The 15,479-nt window shown below is 44.8% G+C and overlaps 1 protein-coding gene across 1 annotated transcript in view; it reads right to left on the bottom strand.

Annotated features, from left to right (window-relative positions):
* The window catches only part of SYT17 (synaptotagmin 17), a gene marked incomplete at its 3' end in the record, with an annotated part of 77,363 nt that overhangs the window by 30,650 nt on the left and 31,234 nt on the right, over positions 1–15,479 (bottom strand). The window contains exons 6-7 of the mRNA XM_082645884.1: positions 7,365–7,485; positions 5,456–5,611 (exon numbers count right to left, since the gene is read on the bottom strand). Coding sequence (XP_082502010.1) covers positions 5,456–5,611; positions 7,365–7,485 — 277 coding nt within the window. The remainder of the gene's footprint in view (positions 1–5,455; positions 5,612–7,364; positions 7,486–15,479) is intronic.

Here is a 15,479-nt window from a genome sequence, read left to right as displayed (position 1 = left end):
TCTAAGCCTTCACATATATTAACTCATTTCGGGCTTGACAACATCTACTGAAGTAAGGGCCACTGTCCCCATTTTACAGATGAGGAAGCTGAGGCAAAGAGAGGCCAAGGAAAGTGCAAAGATCACGGAGTGAACCCTGGGCATCTGGCTCAAGGGTCTGGCCCCTAACCACTGCATTCACCCCCTCAGGGAGGACAGTCTGCAAGGGTCTGGCCTCAGCATCCAGGAACTACTCTGAAACACTGGGGGTCTGCGGAGCTCAAGCTACATTTCTTGTCTCTCTCCTTTTTTTAAATTGTGGTAAAACACACGTAACATAAAATTTACCATTTTAACCATTTTAAGGTATACGGTGGCGTTAAGACAATTCACATTGTGCAACCATCCATCACCACCATCCATCTGCAGAATCTTTTCATCCTCTCAAACGAAAACTCTGTACCCATTAAATACTAACTCCCCATTCTCCCCTCCCCTCTGCCCCTGGTAACTCTATTCTACTTTCTGTCCCTATCAATTTGATTACTCTAAGTACCTCATATAAAGGGAATGACACACTATTTGTCCTTTTGTATCTGGCTTATTACTTAGCATAATGTCCTCTAGGTTCATCCATGTAGGAGCATGCGTCAGTTTCCTTCCTTTTAAGGCTGAATAACACGCCACTGTATAGACACACCACATTTGTTTACCCATTTATGCATCCATCAGTGCACACTTGGGTTGCCTGCTCCCACCCCCGCTCTTTTTAGCTGTTGTGAATAAGGCTGCTTTGAACACGAGTGTACAAATATGTCTGAGTTCTGCTTTCAATTCTTTTGGGCATATGCGCAGAAGTAGAACTGCTGGATCATATGGCAATTCTATTTTTAATTTTTCGAAGAGCTGTTATCAAGCTATGTTTCCTTTTTTCTTTCTTTTCTTTTTTCCTCCTACTTCCAATAAGCCCAGTGGCCAACTCCACTTGACTACCTGGAAGGACTCTGGACCTCAGGCTGCCGTCTCAGGAGTCAAAAAGCAATTTTTCCCCTCTTTTAAACTTCAGCTGCAGAAATCACCTGATTGCAAACTGCAGAAGAACCCTCATCCCACACAGGAAAGGAACTGCTCAGAAAGCCCAGCCCACCAGCTAATTACAGACTTTTACCAGGATTCTTCAATTGCAGATCAACCTTCCTTTTGTTAGGAAGTATTTGGAAACATGTTAATGGACTGGCTTTCAGATCCTTAGCCTAGAGGTGACAGCTCTTTCCCCCAGTTGATAAATAAAGCAAGTTAGAACCTTATGCATTTGAATTCAGGAGAATCACAGCTTTGCCTAGATAGATACCAGCTTAATCCACATTTCTTTATTATTCCAGCCAGTGGCCTTTATGTAAAATGCCACCCCAGCTGGGATTTCCATGCAAAGCTGTGGCTCGGAAGGTTGACTGAGCATTAGAAATATCTGAGGGGCTTTAAAAATATAGATTTTTTTTTCTTTCATAGTTACATGTTTTATTAATCACGTCTGAGAAAAGTCATTGATTTTCATTTTCTACAGCATTATCTTTTTTGTTGTTTTCTTTTTTTTTTTTTACATCTTTTTTGGAGTATAATTGTTTAACAATGGTGTGTTAGTTTCTCCTTTATAACAAAGTGAATCAGTTATACATATATATACATATGTTCCCATATCCCCTCCCTCTTGCGTCTCCCTCCCACCCTCCCTATCCCACCCCTCCAGGCGGTCACAAAGCACCGAGCTGATCTCCCTGTGCTATGCGGCTGCTAAAAATATAGATATTTATAGAGAGCCCAGGACCCCGGCTTAGCCCAGCTGAATCAGAGTCTCTGGGGTGGCATCTGGCCACTGGTAGCAGTTTAAAGCTCCCAGCTGATTCTAAAGTACAGCCAGGCTTGAGAATTCCTTGCTTAAGTGGGCACAGAGGCCTGCAATCCTTCCTGCTCTACAAAGAATATTTTCAATGGGCTTTTAACCTGAGGAGAGAAACCCGAGCTAGGGGCCTGAAATGCCAGCCTTTAAAGGAGAGAAGCAGGTCTTCCACAAATGGAGAGCACAGGCCTTGCTGATGGCCGCAGCTGACAACTGCCCCCTAAAGTTGGGGGAGGGGGGATGTCAAATGAGAGATGTACGTTGGGGAGGTGGGGCTGGGAGCGCCACTCCGGTTTGAGGCTTCTGCCGAGGCTTCTGCCGTATTGGCCTCACAGATGGGATTCAAGGGGTTCAAAACACCTCTGAACTGTGTGCAAAATTTTCTGTCCTTCTGTGTATTTTTCTGGGGAGTGTACTCCAGAGTTCCTATCACATGCTCTGAAGCTCTGTCACACACTCCTACCCCTGCCCCCAGAATGAATAACCTTGGCTTTTTATCACAGTATACCATGTGATGGTATATAATGCAGTTATTAAAAACAAAGAGTTAGATCCATTCATATTTGCATTGACCTGGAGGGACTGAACACATTCACTGTTAATGAAACAGAAGCAAGTTTCACAGTGACGTTCACAGAATGGTCCAGAAACCCCCACAAGAGCAGGGATTGCTTAATACACAGTTCTGGAATTAATGAATAACTTTTTAAAAGAACTGACTCTTCCATATGTGGTTGATATTTGTGTGAACAAGGGGAAAAGTGTGGAGTGAGACACACCAGGACGTTAAAGGTGGCGACTTCAGGGAGAAGGGCCTGGAAGGAGGGTGAGGAAGAGAGTAAAATTTCCTTTTAATAATAGCAAACAGTTAGCTGAGGGCTTGCTTTGTGCCTGGCACAGTGCTCAGCATTGACTATGAATGGATCTCATTAATCTACGTAACGGTCCTTTGAGGTCTTCTTGTATGGTTATTCTGGTCCATACACATCCTTCGGTTGTATCACTCACAAGCATGTGCTACTTTTGTCATAAAATTTTAAGTAAAATACAAAAGTGTCAGGACTTTCCACACGGGCTCTCTCAATGCAACTTGCCCCCTGCCCGAACCCCTTCCTGATCTAAAGGTGCAACGTTAAGACCTTTATTCTCAGAAGGGATGTAGGAATCGATATTCCATACTTGGATCCAGTCTTGGTTCAACATGGTTCCCACTGCCTGCTGGCTACTTTTAAGGAGTCAGTGGAATCACTGTCTTGTCTTGACCTGAAACCTTACAGGGAGTGGGGTCCTTGTTTGTTGGTAACTCAATCTGGACAGAAGCCATCACAGGCTCTATCAGAAATCATTACATCTGCTAGGGCAGGTGGCCCTGATTCGAGGCAGACGCTCTGGGTGACAGGTCTTGAGAAAGCCCAGAACCAGCCTGCCTCGGAGGGGTCTTGGAGCACCGAACATTAGCAGTCTCGGGGATGAGAAGCAATAAGTTTGTGCAGCAGAAGGATTGCATGCAAGGATTTTTCAGCCATGGCCTGCTTTCTTGGGACACCTGCACCAAGGATTCTAGACTGGATCTAAACAGATGAAGGTTTCCAATTACTCTGGAGCAGGACTCCTCAAAGTATGATGTCAGATTCCTAATGCCAGCACTACTTGGGTGCTCGAAGAAATGCAGATCCCTTGATTTTAGGAGCTAGCAAGACCAGAGCTTGAATCCTGACTCTTACCAGCTTGAGACTCTGGGTGGACTGCTTATGTTTTAGGCCTCAGTCCCCTGCCCTGTAAATGGATGAGGATGATGTTGACTTGACAGGGTGGACTATGATGAATATTAGCAATAATAGAGGTGAGGTCTGTGAAAAGGATACAGGAAATAATAACCATTACTTCTACTAACTACCTTGTGCGGGTGGGGGCAGCTTCTAAATTGGCTCCAATGATCCCTGCCTTCCAGTATCCACACCCTTGTATCCTCCCCTCCCCTTGAATGTGAGCTGGACCTAGCGAATTATTCACACCCTTGTATCACCCCCTCCTCGTGAATGTGAGCTGGACCTAGCAAGTTGTTCACACCCTTGTATCATCCCCTCCCCTTGAATGTGAGCTGGACCTAGCGAGTTGCTCACACCCTTGTATCCTCCCCTCCCCTTGAATGTGAGCTGGACCTAGCGAGTTGCTCACACCCTTGTATCATCCCCTCCCCTTGAATGTGAGCTGGACCTAGCGAGTTGCTCACACCCTTGTATCATCCCCTCCCCTTGAATGTGAGCTGGACCTAGCGAGTTGCTTCTAATGAGTGGAATATGGCAAAAGTGATAGGACGTCACTTCCAAGACTGGGTTACAAAAAGACTCGAGCTTCCGTCTTGCTTACCCTCTCTTACTCCCTCACTTGCCCACTCTAATGGAAGCCATCTGCCATGTTGTGCACTGCCCTATGAAGCAGCCCATGCGGGCAAGGTCACTGGCTAACACCCAGGAAGGGACTGAGGTCTCAAGCCAACATTTTGCAAGGAACGATTCCTGCCAACAACTATGTGAGAGATCTTGAAAACAGATCCCCACCCTACCTCCAGTTGAGCCTTCAGATGAGACTGCAGCCCCCGCCAATACCTTAATTGCAGCCTTGCCAGAGAACCTCAGCCAGAAGCACCCAGCAAATCTATGACTGGATTCTTGACCTACAGGAACTATGAGATAATAAGTGTTGATTATTTTAAGTCACTAAAGTTTGGGGTGATAACTAATACACTCTGGAAACAGTAGATTAAATTACACACTGGAAACAATAGATTCAGCCAGAGTGTGGCACCTGAAGCCTCTACTTAGATACCATGTCCTCTGGGAAACCTTTCAAAATCCTCCTCTCAGAGTTAGGTGATCCTATTTTCTCATGTCTCCCTATTAGACCATAAGCCACTTGAATCATCATACTGTCAAAGCTAACACAGCACTTACTATTATCTCAAAGACACAATTTACTTAATCTTCACGACAAACCTATGAAGCAAGTACTATTATTGCTCACGTTTTATAGATGGAAGAAACTGAGGCTCAGAGAGGCTAAGTCAGCGGTCCCCAACCTTTTTGGCACCAGGGTTTCATGGAAGACAATTTTTCCACAGACGGAGGTTGGGGGTGGAACAGTTGTTCAAGTGATAATACGAGCGATGGGGGGGATGGTTCAGGCAATAATGCGAGCAATGGGGAGCAGCAGTTGAAGCTTCGCTTGCTCCCCCGCCGCTCACCTCCAGCTGTGCAGCCTGGTTCCTAACAGGCCGCAGACCAGTACCGGTCCGCAAACTGGGGGTTGGAAGCCCCTGGGCTAAGTAACTTGCCCAAGACTTTAGTAATTATGTGGAAGTGCCAGGAAATCTGGCTCCAAAATTTACATTTGTAACAATTATACTTTGTGGTTCTATGAATCTTTTCCAAGTCCACAAATGGTGAGTTCAAACCCAGGTAGCTGAATACCATATGAGAAGTTCTTAAACATCACCCTCTCTAGATCACCTTCTATCCCTAGGACAATACATTGAATACGCCTCACCTGCAGTTCATTAATGTGTGGAACACTACCTACCTGTAAACACTAGGCTAGCATTTTCCAGTTCTTCTTGGGGAACTTTGAAGCTGAAGGATTCATTGTAGAAAGGATCAATTGTGCCTCTTAAGAAGGATGTCTTCTTTGTTTTCACAAGCTTGAGTCCATGTACCAGCTGGATTTTCACAAAGGGATCTGGGAATTGGATACAGAATCATAGCGTTGGCGATCAGGAAACCCAATCCATCCATCCATCCATCTATCCATCCATCCACCCACCCACCTATCCATCCAACTTCCCATCCATTTGACAGCCCAACCACTGACCCATCCTTTCATTTCTCATCAGTCCATCCATTCCAGGTTTCCACTCCTCCTTTCATTCATCCATTTTCCCATCTATCCATCTATTATATATTCTTCCTTTTTCCCATCCAGCTGCTTATCTGCTCATCCCTTTCTCTCTTACTCTAGCCATCCAAAATTTATTGAGCTCCTCCTGTGTGTCAGGCATTGAGTTCATTTTACAGATGAAGAAACTGAGGACTCAAGACAGGAAATGATTTGTTTAAGATCAGGCTAGTGGAAGAAGAGCTAGACCCAGAGCCTGTCCTAGTTTTCTGCCCTTAGAGACCCATTAACATGTCAGTGAGCCCATAGCCCGTACAGGGAAAAACAGAATTATAACTATTATTCTCAGATCACTTTATGGTTTACAAAGAGATTCATGTACATTATCTAATTTTGTATTTGTTTAAACAACCCAGTAAGATGAATACTGTTATTATCTCAATTTTTCAGATGGAGAAATTGAGGCTTATAGAGGTTAAGTAACTTCCCCAAGGCCACATTATTTATAAGCAGTAGAACTAGGCTTTGGTTCCAGGCAGTTTGACTCTGGAGCCTTTAATCATTTTATCATACTGACTCTCCCATTGTGGTGATTCTGAAACTCTCCAGCCTTAATACCATTCCCTCTACTGGCCCCTTCAAAACCTGTTTTTATAATGTGTGGGTTTTTTTGTGTTTTTTTTTTGCGGTATGCAGGCTTCTCACTGTTGTGGCCTCTCCTGTTGCAGTGCACAGGCTCCAGAGGCACAGGCTCAGTGGCCGTGGCTCACGGGCCTAGCCGCTCCATGGCGTGTGGGATCCTCCCGGACCGGGGCACGAACCCGTGTCCCCTGCATCGGCAGGCGGACTCTCAACCATTGCACCACCAGGGAAGCCCTATAATGTGGCTTTTGAGAATACAAGTTGTCTTCTAAATTCAGCTGTCACTTTATAGCAAAAGTAATTTATTTTAGCTATTGCACTTAGAGAAGACTGTACTTCCACTACTGAGCAACCATGGCTGCTTTCATGATAATATCCTTTGCTGTCATGGAAAGCTACATACAAATGGAATGTAATCTGTTCTATTTCATTAAAAGTCACGTTTGAATTGGTGTGTTATAGGCACTTTAAATACAACAGTCTTTTCAGAGCTGGGATTTATAAAGACTTATGCTACTCTTGAAAAGAGCTGGGAAAAGAACCTCAGGGTGTGTCCACTGCTCTCACAGATTAGAATGCATGGTCAGTGCACGCTACCGCCACCTGGAGCATGGTGTCTCCATTACATGCATAGCATCTGGAAAGGCAAGTAACTTCTTTGGGGCTGCATGTGTACAAAGAGGATCTAGATTTCAGTAGTTATCACACCTGGTCTCGGTCAAACCCCTGCTTCAAATGGAGTAACTGGAATGGTATCACTTACCTGCCTCATCCTAAGAAACAACCGATCGTTTATTCTTCCTCTTGAACTAACATCCTAGATCTGGATGCTATTTTACCCTCAAAGGGTCGTTATTAATTAATAATATCCAGGATGCAGAAAATCAGGTCCCTTGTGTCAAACAAACATAGATGGCTTGCTAAAGAAATGGGGGAAGGAGAGGCCACACAGTACCTGAACCTTGGCTCACATCTGTCTGAAGAAGTTGCTTGGCTCGAATGACATCAACGTTCAGTCTCCCAGCACTCGGGAGATAATTCAGTGACAGAAGCAGCTCCCCCAGCTCTACCTCATTCTGCGGAGGAAGGATATGGTCAGGAAGGTGCATTTTTTTGGTATTCTTTTTGTACCTATCATGCAGGAAACTGATTCTAGCAGCTCACAAATGGACTTCTGTGGGTGGATCAGCTGACAGTAAGTGCCTCTTTCTTTGACTTCTTTTAGCCTCTGTCCCCACTTATTTTCTTCCATCTATTTCAGAAAGTTTGTTCTGCTCTTAGAATGTTTCAGAGCAGCCACAATATAGTAAGAACAAAAGCATCAATAATGATAATAAATAAATGCTACATGTCGAGCTCTGTGCTAAGTGCTTAACATGTAATTATTAGTTCAATCTTCATAACGAGTCTGTGAGATATGAGTGTTACATTTAATAAGAGAGGAAACTGAGACTCAGAGGAAACAGAGGCTCAGAAACATGTCCAAGACCACCCACAGCTAGAAAGTGGTAGTGCTGGCACTTGGAGCCAGGGAGGCTGATTCCAGATTCTCTGACCATTGTGCTATTCTGCCTCCCTGCAGGGTAACAGGGAGGAAGACCACCCTGCAGGGAAACCATCCAGGTGAGAAATCTGTTCTCAACCTACAGGCTGAGTCCACAACAAAGCCCATGCATCTCGCCTCACCAAGGCAAGCTCAGACTGTGACATCCCTTGTTAAAGAGTACCCATTCCTCTGCTGTCAACACTACCACACTCATAGGAAATTCACATACGCACCCAGTACATGACTCCATACTTCCAAAAGTACCTAGAAACAAGAGGGCCCCACCTCTCTATCCCTTTAAACATTTTTTTAACTGTAGAAAATTTCAACCATATACAAATTAAATGTGCCAGTTCAATGAATCTCCATATAACCATCACCCAATTGTACCAATTATCAACATTTTGCTGAAGGATGTTTAATCTTGTTTTAGTCCATACAGGCTGCTATAATAACAAAATACCACAGACAGGGTAGCTTATGAACAACAGAAATTTATTTTTCACAGCTCTGGAGGCTGGGACATCAGGGTGCCTACATGGTCGGGTGAGGGCCCTCTTCAGGGTTGCGGACTTCTCACTGTATCCGCAGCAGAGGGCTGGAAAGTTCTCTGGAGTTTTAGTAAGGGCACTAATCCCATTCAAGGGGGGCTCTACCTTCATGACCTAATCACCCTCCCAAAGGCTCCACCTTCTGACACCATCATACTGGGTGTCAGGATTCCAACACGCAAATTTGCAGGTGGTGGGGAGGAGAACACAAACATTCAGGTCATAGCACATCTATACCCTGACTTGTGAAAATTTTTACCTGAATATTTTAAACCAAGTCCCAGACATGACGTCATTTTACCTATATCTCTTTCAGAGTGCATTTCTAACTGATAAGGACATTAAAACAAATATTTTTAGTATGGGAAATTTCCAATCATATTCAAAAGAAGGCAGAAGAGTATAAGGAAACTCCTCATAGCCACCATCACTCAGCTTCAACAATTATCATCACATGGCCAATCTTGATTCACCTATCCCCTCGTTCAACTCCCTGTATTATCCTGAAGTAATTCCCAAACATCACATTATTTCATCTGTAATATTTTAGCATGTATCTCTAAAAGATCAGATTGATCTATCTGCCTATCTATCTATCCACCCATCCATCTATCCAACCGTTCTTCATCCACCAACCCACTCACACACCCATAATCTCTATCCCTTTTGGTGTCAGTCATTTGAGCAAATTAATGCCAAGTGGCAGCTCTAGAACAATGCTCCGTAGATACTCAATAAAGATTTGTCGACTAGATGAAGAGTCAAAGGAAAAGATTTCTGAACCGAGTGACTTAGTCCCCAAACAAGAAACAACCTTGTAAATTAACTCAGAGGTTGCAGACTGGCAGCCTGTAGATGCGTTTTGTTTGGTTCACATCATGTTTAAACAGATAATTCCTTGTTAATAATTATAAAATTTAAGAATCAAGATTTTTCACACTAAAAAAAGTCTGGATTTCTTGTCTTTCTTGAAAAACAGGAAGGTCTGGCAAGGCTGGGCCCACATTCCCACCTGGCAACATCTGGCCACAATGCAGTGCCCTCTAGATGGGACCTGCCTCTTCACGTCATTGGGTCCCCACCTGTCCTCCTTCGCCCTTTAGGTTCCTGCTGTCCAGCTCTGGGCACATAAGCTTGCAGATTTTTCAAGAAAGAAACGGCCAACTCAGTGTCCTGAGTAATCAAAGAAGTTCAGAGCCCTTTACGCATTCGCTAGGGGTTTCATTCTTGTTCTTGAAGGCCTGGAAGATGCCGCATCTTCAGAGCATGACCCTGAAGACATATTTGTCCTCAGGCAAAGAATGCTGTGAATTATGCTGGTGCCCAGGCCATGGAGAAGTCATTCATGTCCTGTGGACTTTTTGTTCCTCCCAGGTTTATAAGTCAGAGTGATGCCTTCCCTGCTTCTTAAACAAACCAGCATCTCCTTTGATGATGTAGCTGTAAAGACAGCGATCAGGACTTGTAATTCAGTCAGCTGAGCTGCATAAACAGGGCAAAAAATAGATTCAACCAATCTAGTTGTCGAGGGTAGTTTGTTTAGGGATGGGCTCAACTGAGGAACAATTTAGGATGGCAAGAAATTAGCCTACGTACACAGACCAGTGGTTCTCAACTGGGGACAATTTTGCCCCCAGGGGACATTTGCCAATGTCTGGAAACATTCTGGGTTCTCACAACTGGGGTCAGGGATGCTCCTGGCACCCTTCCCTTTGTAAGATACCCAAATCTAGTGTAACTCCCGGACCCCAAACAAAGAATGATCCAGGCCCAAATGGCAACAGTGCAGAGGTTGAGAAACCCTGGATAGACAAGAGAAAGGGGGGTAGATGTCTCTTTTGTGATAACAAGAAAAGAGTAAATATTCTTTAACCCAATAGTTCCATTCCCAGCAACGTACCCCACAGATATCCTCAGACGTGTGTGTTGGGATGTGTACACACAAGGATAATGAAGACAATATCATGGCTTCCATAGATTGCTTGTGGGCCTACTATGTGCCTGGACTGGGAATGGGATACGGTCCCTGCCTTTGTAGAACATATACTCTGGTGGTGAAGACAGACAGGAAACAGACTAAAAAGGTCATGAATGAGGTGATTTCAGATAATGTTGAGTACCAGGAAGAAAACTCCTGCAGGGTACGGGAGGTGAGGGGCCTTTCTGGGGATATGGAAATATTCTGTATCTTGATTGTGGTAGTGGTTACACAGGTGCATTTGCCCCCAAATCAATAAACTATATATTTAAAATGTATGTATTTATTGTATGTAAATTATACTTCGATAAAGTTGATTAAAAGGAAAGCTCTAAAGTAAGCAAGTAGCGCAGAACATTAGCCCTTGTCAAGTCTGGGAGATGGGTACGTGGGTGTTCGTTTTATTGTTTTATGTTAGAAATATTTCATTTAAAAACACAAAATAAATATTTAAAAAGAAAGCAAGAAAAGTCAGGCAAGAGAGTGGTGACCGATGGGGCAGACGTGGGGACCGCTATGTGAGCCAGGGTGGTCGGAGGGCGAGGCCTCTCTGTGAGGTGAGCTTGGAGGTGGGGGACACGCCAGGCAGAGAGAACAGCAAGTGAAAAGAGGGAGAAACCAAGCCTGTGTGTTCAAGAACAGAGGGAAGGCCAGTGTGGCTGGAGGGTGAGAAGAGGTGGATTCTGGAAGGGTCCCCAGAGCCAGAGAAAGCTGCCCAGCGGCTGACCGGGTGGGAGCCTGCTCACCCCCGGTTGCCAGCTCCTGAGCCCTCAGCGCCTAAGAGGCCCTCAAGCCCTCTCTAAGTGGAGAGTGCTTTCTGGAGTGGAGAGAGCTAGAGAGCTGCTCTTTCCCTCCCCTGAGGCCACTGACTGAACCCTCAACGAGGCAGCTTCCTGGTGTCATCACCTTTCTAAGAAGGTTGTTTGTCATCTAAGAGCTTCTTTTAGTCTTCCTTCCCTTAGTAGGATACAAGCTCCCTGTGCCCTCCCGGTGCTCCGCCCCCAACACAAGCATATCAAGGTTTTCATGTTCTATTTTTCCAGGGAAGCCATTCCATTGATCGAGCCCCTCTTTCCCTCTGTCTTGGGAGTGATCAGTTTGCAAGACAGCTGTCTGGAATTTGGGAAACAGTTGGTAGAAATAGAAAAGAAGGCTAACTGAGCAATATCGAAGGGCTGATTCATTTAACAAACATTTATTCAAGTTACTGGGGTCTGGGCCTGGAAAGTCATGAACACGGTAATTACAGCAAACCTTTATGGAGAAATCACCCTAGGACAGGCACTGACCCCGGCAAGTTAAGGCTCAATCTCATTTCTTTCCTTCAATAGCCCTAGAAATTTCCATTTTACAGACGAAGGGATTCCAGCTCAGAGAAGCCAAGTGACTCAAGAAATCATAAAGAAGGACAGGATGCAAGCTCAGCCCCTGCATTAACTCTCACACCATGTTGCTGCCAATTAAAGCATAATCCCAGCCATCAACAAGTCAGTCTGTTGGGGAAGACTACGGAAGGTATAAAAAAATAAAAATTCCAGGGGCCTCATGCTCACTAGGATGGTTATTTAAAAAACAAACAGAAAATAACAAGTGTTGGCACAGATGTGGAGAAATTGGAATCCTGTACATTGCTGGTGGGCATGTAAAATGGTACAGCTGCTCTGCTGTAAACTCTAAACAGTTTGGCCATTCCATGAAAGGTTAAACATACAGATACCATATGATCCAGCAATTTCACTCCTAGGTATATACTCAAGAGAACAGAAATATGTGCACATGAATTTCACAGCTGCACTATTCACAGTAGCCAAAAGGTGGAAACAGCCCAAATGATGAATGGATGAATGGATGAACAAAATGTGGTCTATCCATACAATGGAATATTATTCAGTCATAAAAAGGGATGAAGTACTGATACATGCTACAGTGTTGTGTAGGTGAACCTTAAAAACATGATGCTAGGTGAAAGAAGCCAGACACAAAACCACATCTTGTGTAATTCTATTCATGAGATATCCAGAATCGGTAAATCCATAGAGACAAAAAGCAGATTAGTGGTTGCCAGGATCTGGGAGGAGGGGGAAATGGGGAGTGACTGCTTAGTGGGTACAGAGTCTCCTTGGGAGTGATAGAAATGTCCTGGAAGTAGAGAGAGGTGATGGTCACACAATGTTGAGAATGTACTAAATGCCACTGAATTGTACACTTTCAAATGGTTAAATTGACGTTATGTGAATTTCACTTCAATTAAAAAATGTTATAGGTCCTAACTGTTAATGAGCCATATGAACCAGACCTAGTGTAAGACTGAAGCACAACCCACTCTTGGGAGGGGCATGATTAGAGAAGGCTTCACTCAGGATGCATTTGAGTTAATCTCTAACAGATAGATAGGATGTGTTAACTAAGCTGATCACGGTAGTCACTTCAAAATGTACACATCTATATATGTCATCACATTGTACACCTTAAACTTACACAATGTTCTATATCAATTATATCTCAATAAAGCTAGAAAAAAGAAAGGTAAGTAGGATTTTTTTTTTTTTTTTTTTTTTTTTGGTACACGGGCCTCTCACTGTTGTGGCCTCTCCCGTTGCGGAGCACAGGCTCCGGACGCGCAGGCTCAGCGGCCATGGCTCACGGGCCCAGCCGCTCCGCGGCATGTGGGATTTTCCCGGACCGGGGCACGAACCCGTGTCCCCTGCATCGGCAGGTGGACTCTCAACCACTGAGCCACCAGGGAAGCCCAGAAGTTTATAGTTTTAAAGTGGTAGAATGCATTTATCTTTTTCCTCTATGGTTCATACTTTATGACTTTTTCAGAAATGCATTGCTATTCTTAGGTCATAAAGATATTCTCCTTTTTTCCCTTCTAAAACTTAAAGTTTGGCTTTTCAAAAAGTCCTTGGACCATCTGGACTTGGTTTTTGTGTATGGTGTGAGGTAAGGCTCTGTTTTCATTTCTGAGGTAGTGACCCTCTTTTCTCCTATCTTTCTGCCCATGAGGCTGTCAAGGGTAGTGATTCTATGTTACCTCCGTCCATCTCCCCAGGTATAGAACAGACCCTGGGTGAATGCTGGCCAAGAGAAACGTTTGTTTATATCCTGTGTATGAAGCTAAACCTTCCAGGGGAGATGGGAGAGAGGCTCAATCTTCTCATGTCTGAGAGTTTATGCCTAGTGCTCAATGGCTGTCCAAATCAGATCAACCTACTTCAGATCCACTCAAGCATCTTGAAAGAGTGAGATACTGACTCTATTCTAAATTGGGCCCCCAGTGAGCATCTTGTAGCAAAGACAGCTGTTCTAGCAGAGATGCCGCCATAACATGCAACACTATCAACCCAAACCTGAATGGCAGACATGAAGCCCTGTCTCCAGCTACCCAGTGTCCATAATGAAGGACCAACAGTGGGCAGTTAGGGAGAGTCCCCCTTTAGTAGAAGCAGCAGCAGCAGCATCCAGGATGGGCCAGGGCACTTGCAGGCAAGTGGCTGGGAGAAGCTCTGCCAGCCAAGGGAGGGCTTTCGAGTCAGCAGGGTCCAGCCCCAGACCCTTCTTTCGTCTGCTCATCCCACTTCTGCACAGAAAGCCCCCCTCTGCTTCTCTGTGTCTTAGTCACCGCATTAGACCACCCCCTACCCAACCATCCAGTCCACAGGTATGTATAGCATGTCTACCACATGTCAGGCACAGGGCTAGCATACAGTAGGTGCTCAATAATGATCTGTTGACTGGGCAGTCATGCTAGACCCAAAGGACACAGCAGTAAGCAAGACAGTCAAGGTCGCTGTAATGCAGTTCCTGATAGTAAACATTATTTAATGAATTATTATGCAGAACTAATTAATAATCAGATGATTTAATTAGCACTGTGGTGTGTGCTATGAAGAATAACAGGGTGCTGTGGCAACCGACTTTCCTAAGACTCCCCTGCAGAAGTAGGGACAGGAGTTAGAGGGCCAAGGAGTTAGAGGTCCAAAGAGCAGGTCCACTGAACAGCAGAAAAGGCCTATATGGACAAGTAAAGGGGGAAGGGCTGGGGTAGGGCAAGGTGCAGGGCTGAGGCTGGGGGAGAAAGCAGGTCAGCTCATGCCTTGCAGCCAGGTAAGGAGTTTGGACTTATCCTGAGGAATAGGGAGCCACAGAAGGCTTTAGACAGAATCACCTAATTCAACATGCATTTTTAAAAGATCTCTCTGGCTGCACCTCCTTCCTCTTCCGATGGAAGCTGTCTCTCCTTCTGACTCCCTCTTCCACTCATGTTGTAATTATTCACTTCTCTGCACCTCTTGTAACAAACTCTTTTACGAGGCTATTTTACTTTTCATGTACTATCATTTCTCCAGGGCAGGGCTGCACTTTCTATGTTCGCCCTTACCTCTCTTTCCTACCCCAGTATTTGGAGGTAGGGTGGTTGGTATACGTTGAATTGTGTCCCTCAAAAAGATCATGGAACCAAATCTCCCTCAAGGCCTCCAGAAGGAACCCGACCCTGCCAACACCTTGATTTTGGACTTCCAGCCTCCAGAACTGGGAGAGAACACTTTCCTGTTGTTTTAAGCCACCTGATCTGTTGTCACTTGTTACATCAGCCATTGGAAACTGATACAGTGGTGGTATAAGTAGGACTGAGCCACAGCCCTACAACCCAATGCCAGCTCCACCACATACTCACTGTGTGGCCTTGGACATGTTGCTGAACCCCTCTGAGCCTCTTTTCCTCTCCTCCTGGGGAAAACGGGGGCATAATAGACACCCCACAAAGTTCTAGTGGAGACCAGCTCTTCCTGCAATTCTGTCGCCATGCACGACAGGGTTCTCACCTACCTTCCCTCTCCCTCTAGCTTCTGTTTCCTGGTCTTCATAGTTCCTAATCCTTCTCCCCTGCCCTTAAATTCAGTTTTCCCCAGAATTCAACTCACGGTCACCTTTTCTTCTTACATTATACAGTGTTTCTTGGTAAATGCTGTCGATGCCTAGGGTTTCAAC

This window comes from Mesoplodon mirus, assembly GCF_964341445.2.
Source record: "Mesoplodon mirus genome assembly, chromosome: 15".
Taxonomy (NCBI): domain Eukaryota; kingdom Metazoa; phylum Chordata; class Mammalia; order Artiodactyla; family Ziphiidae; genus Mesoplodon; species Mesoplodon mirus.
This window is presented reverse-complemented; position numbering and strand designations above follow the sequence as displayed.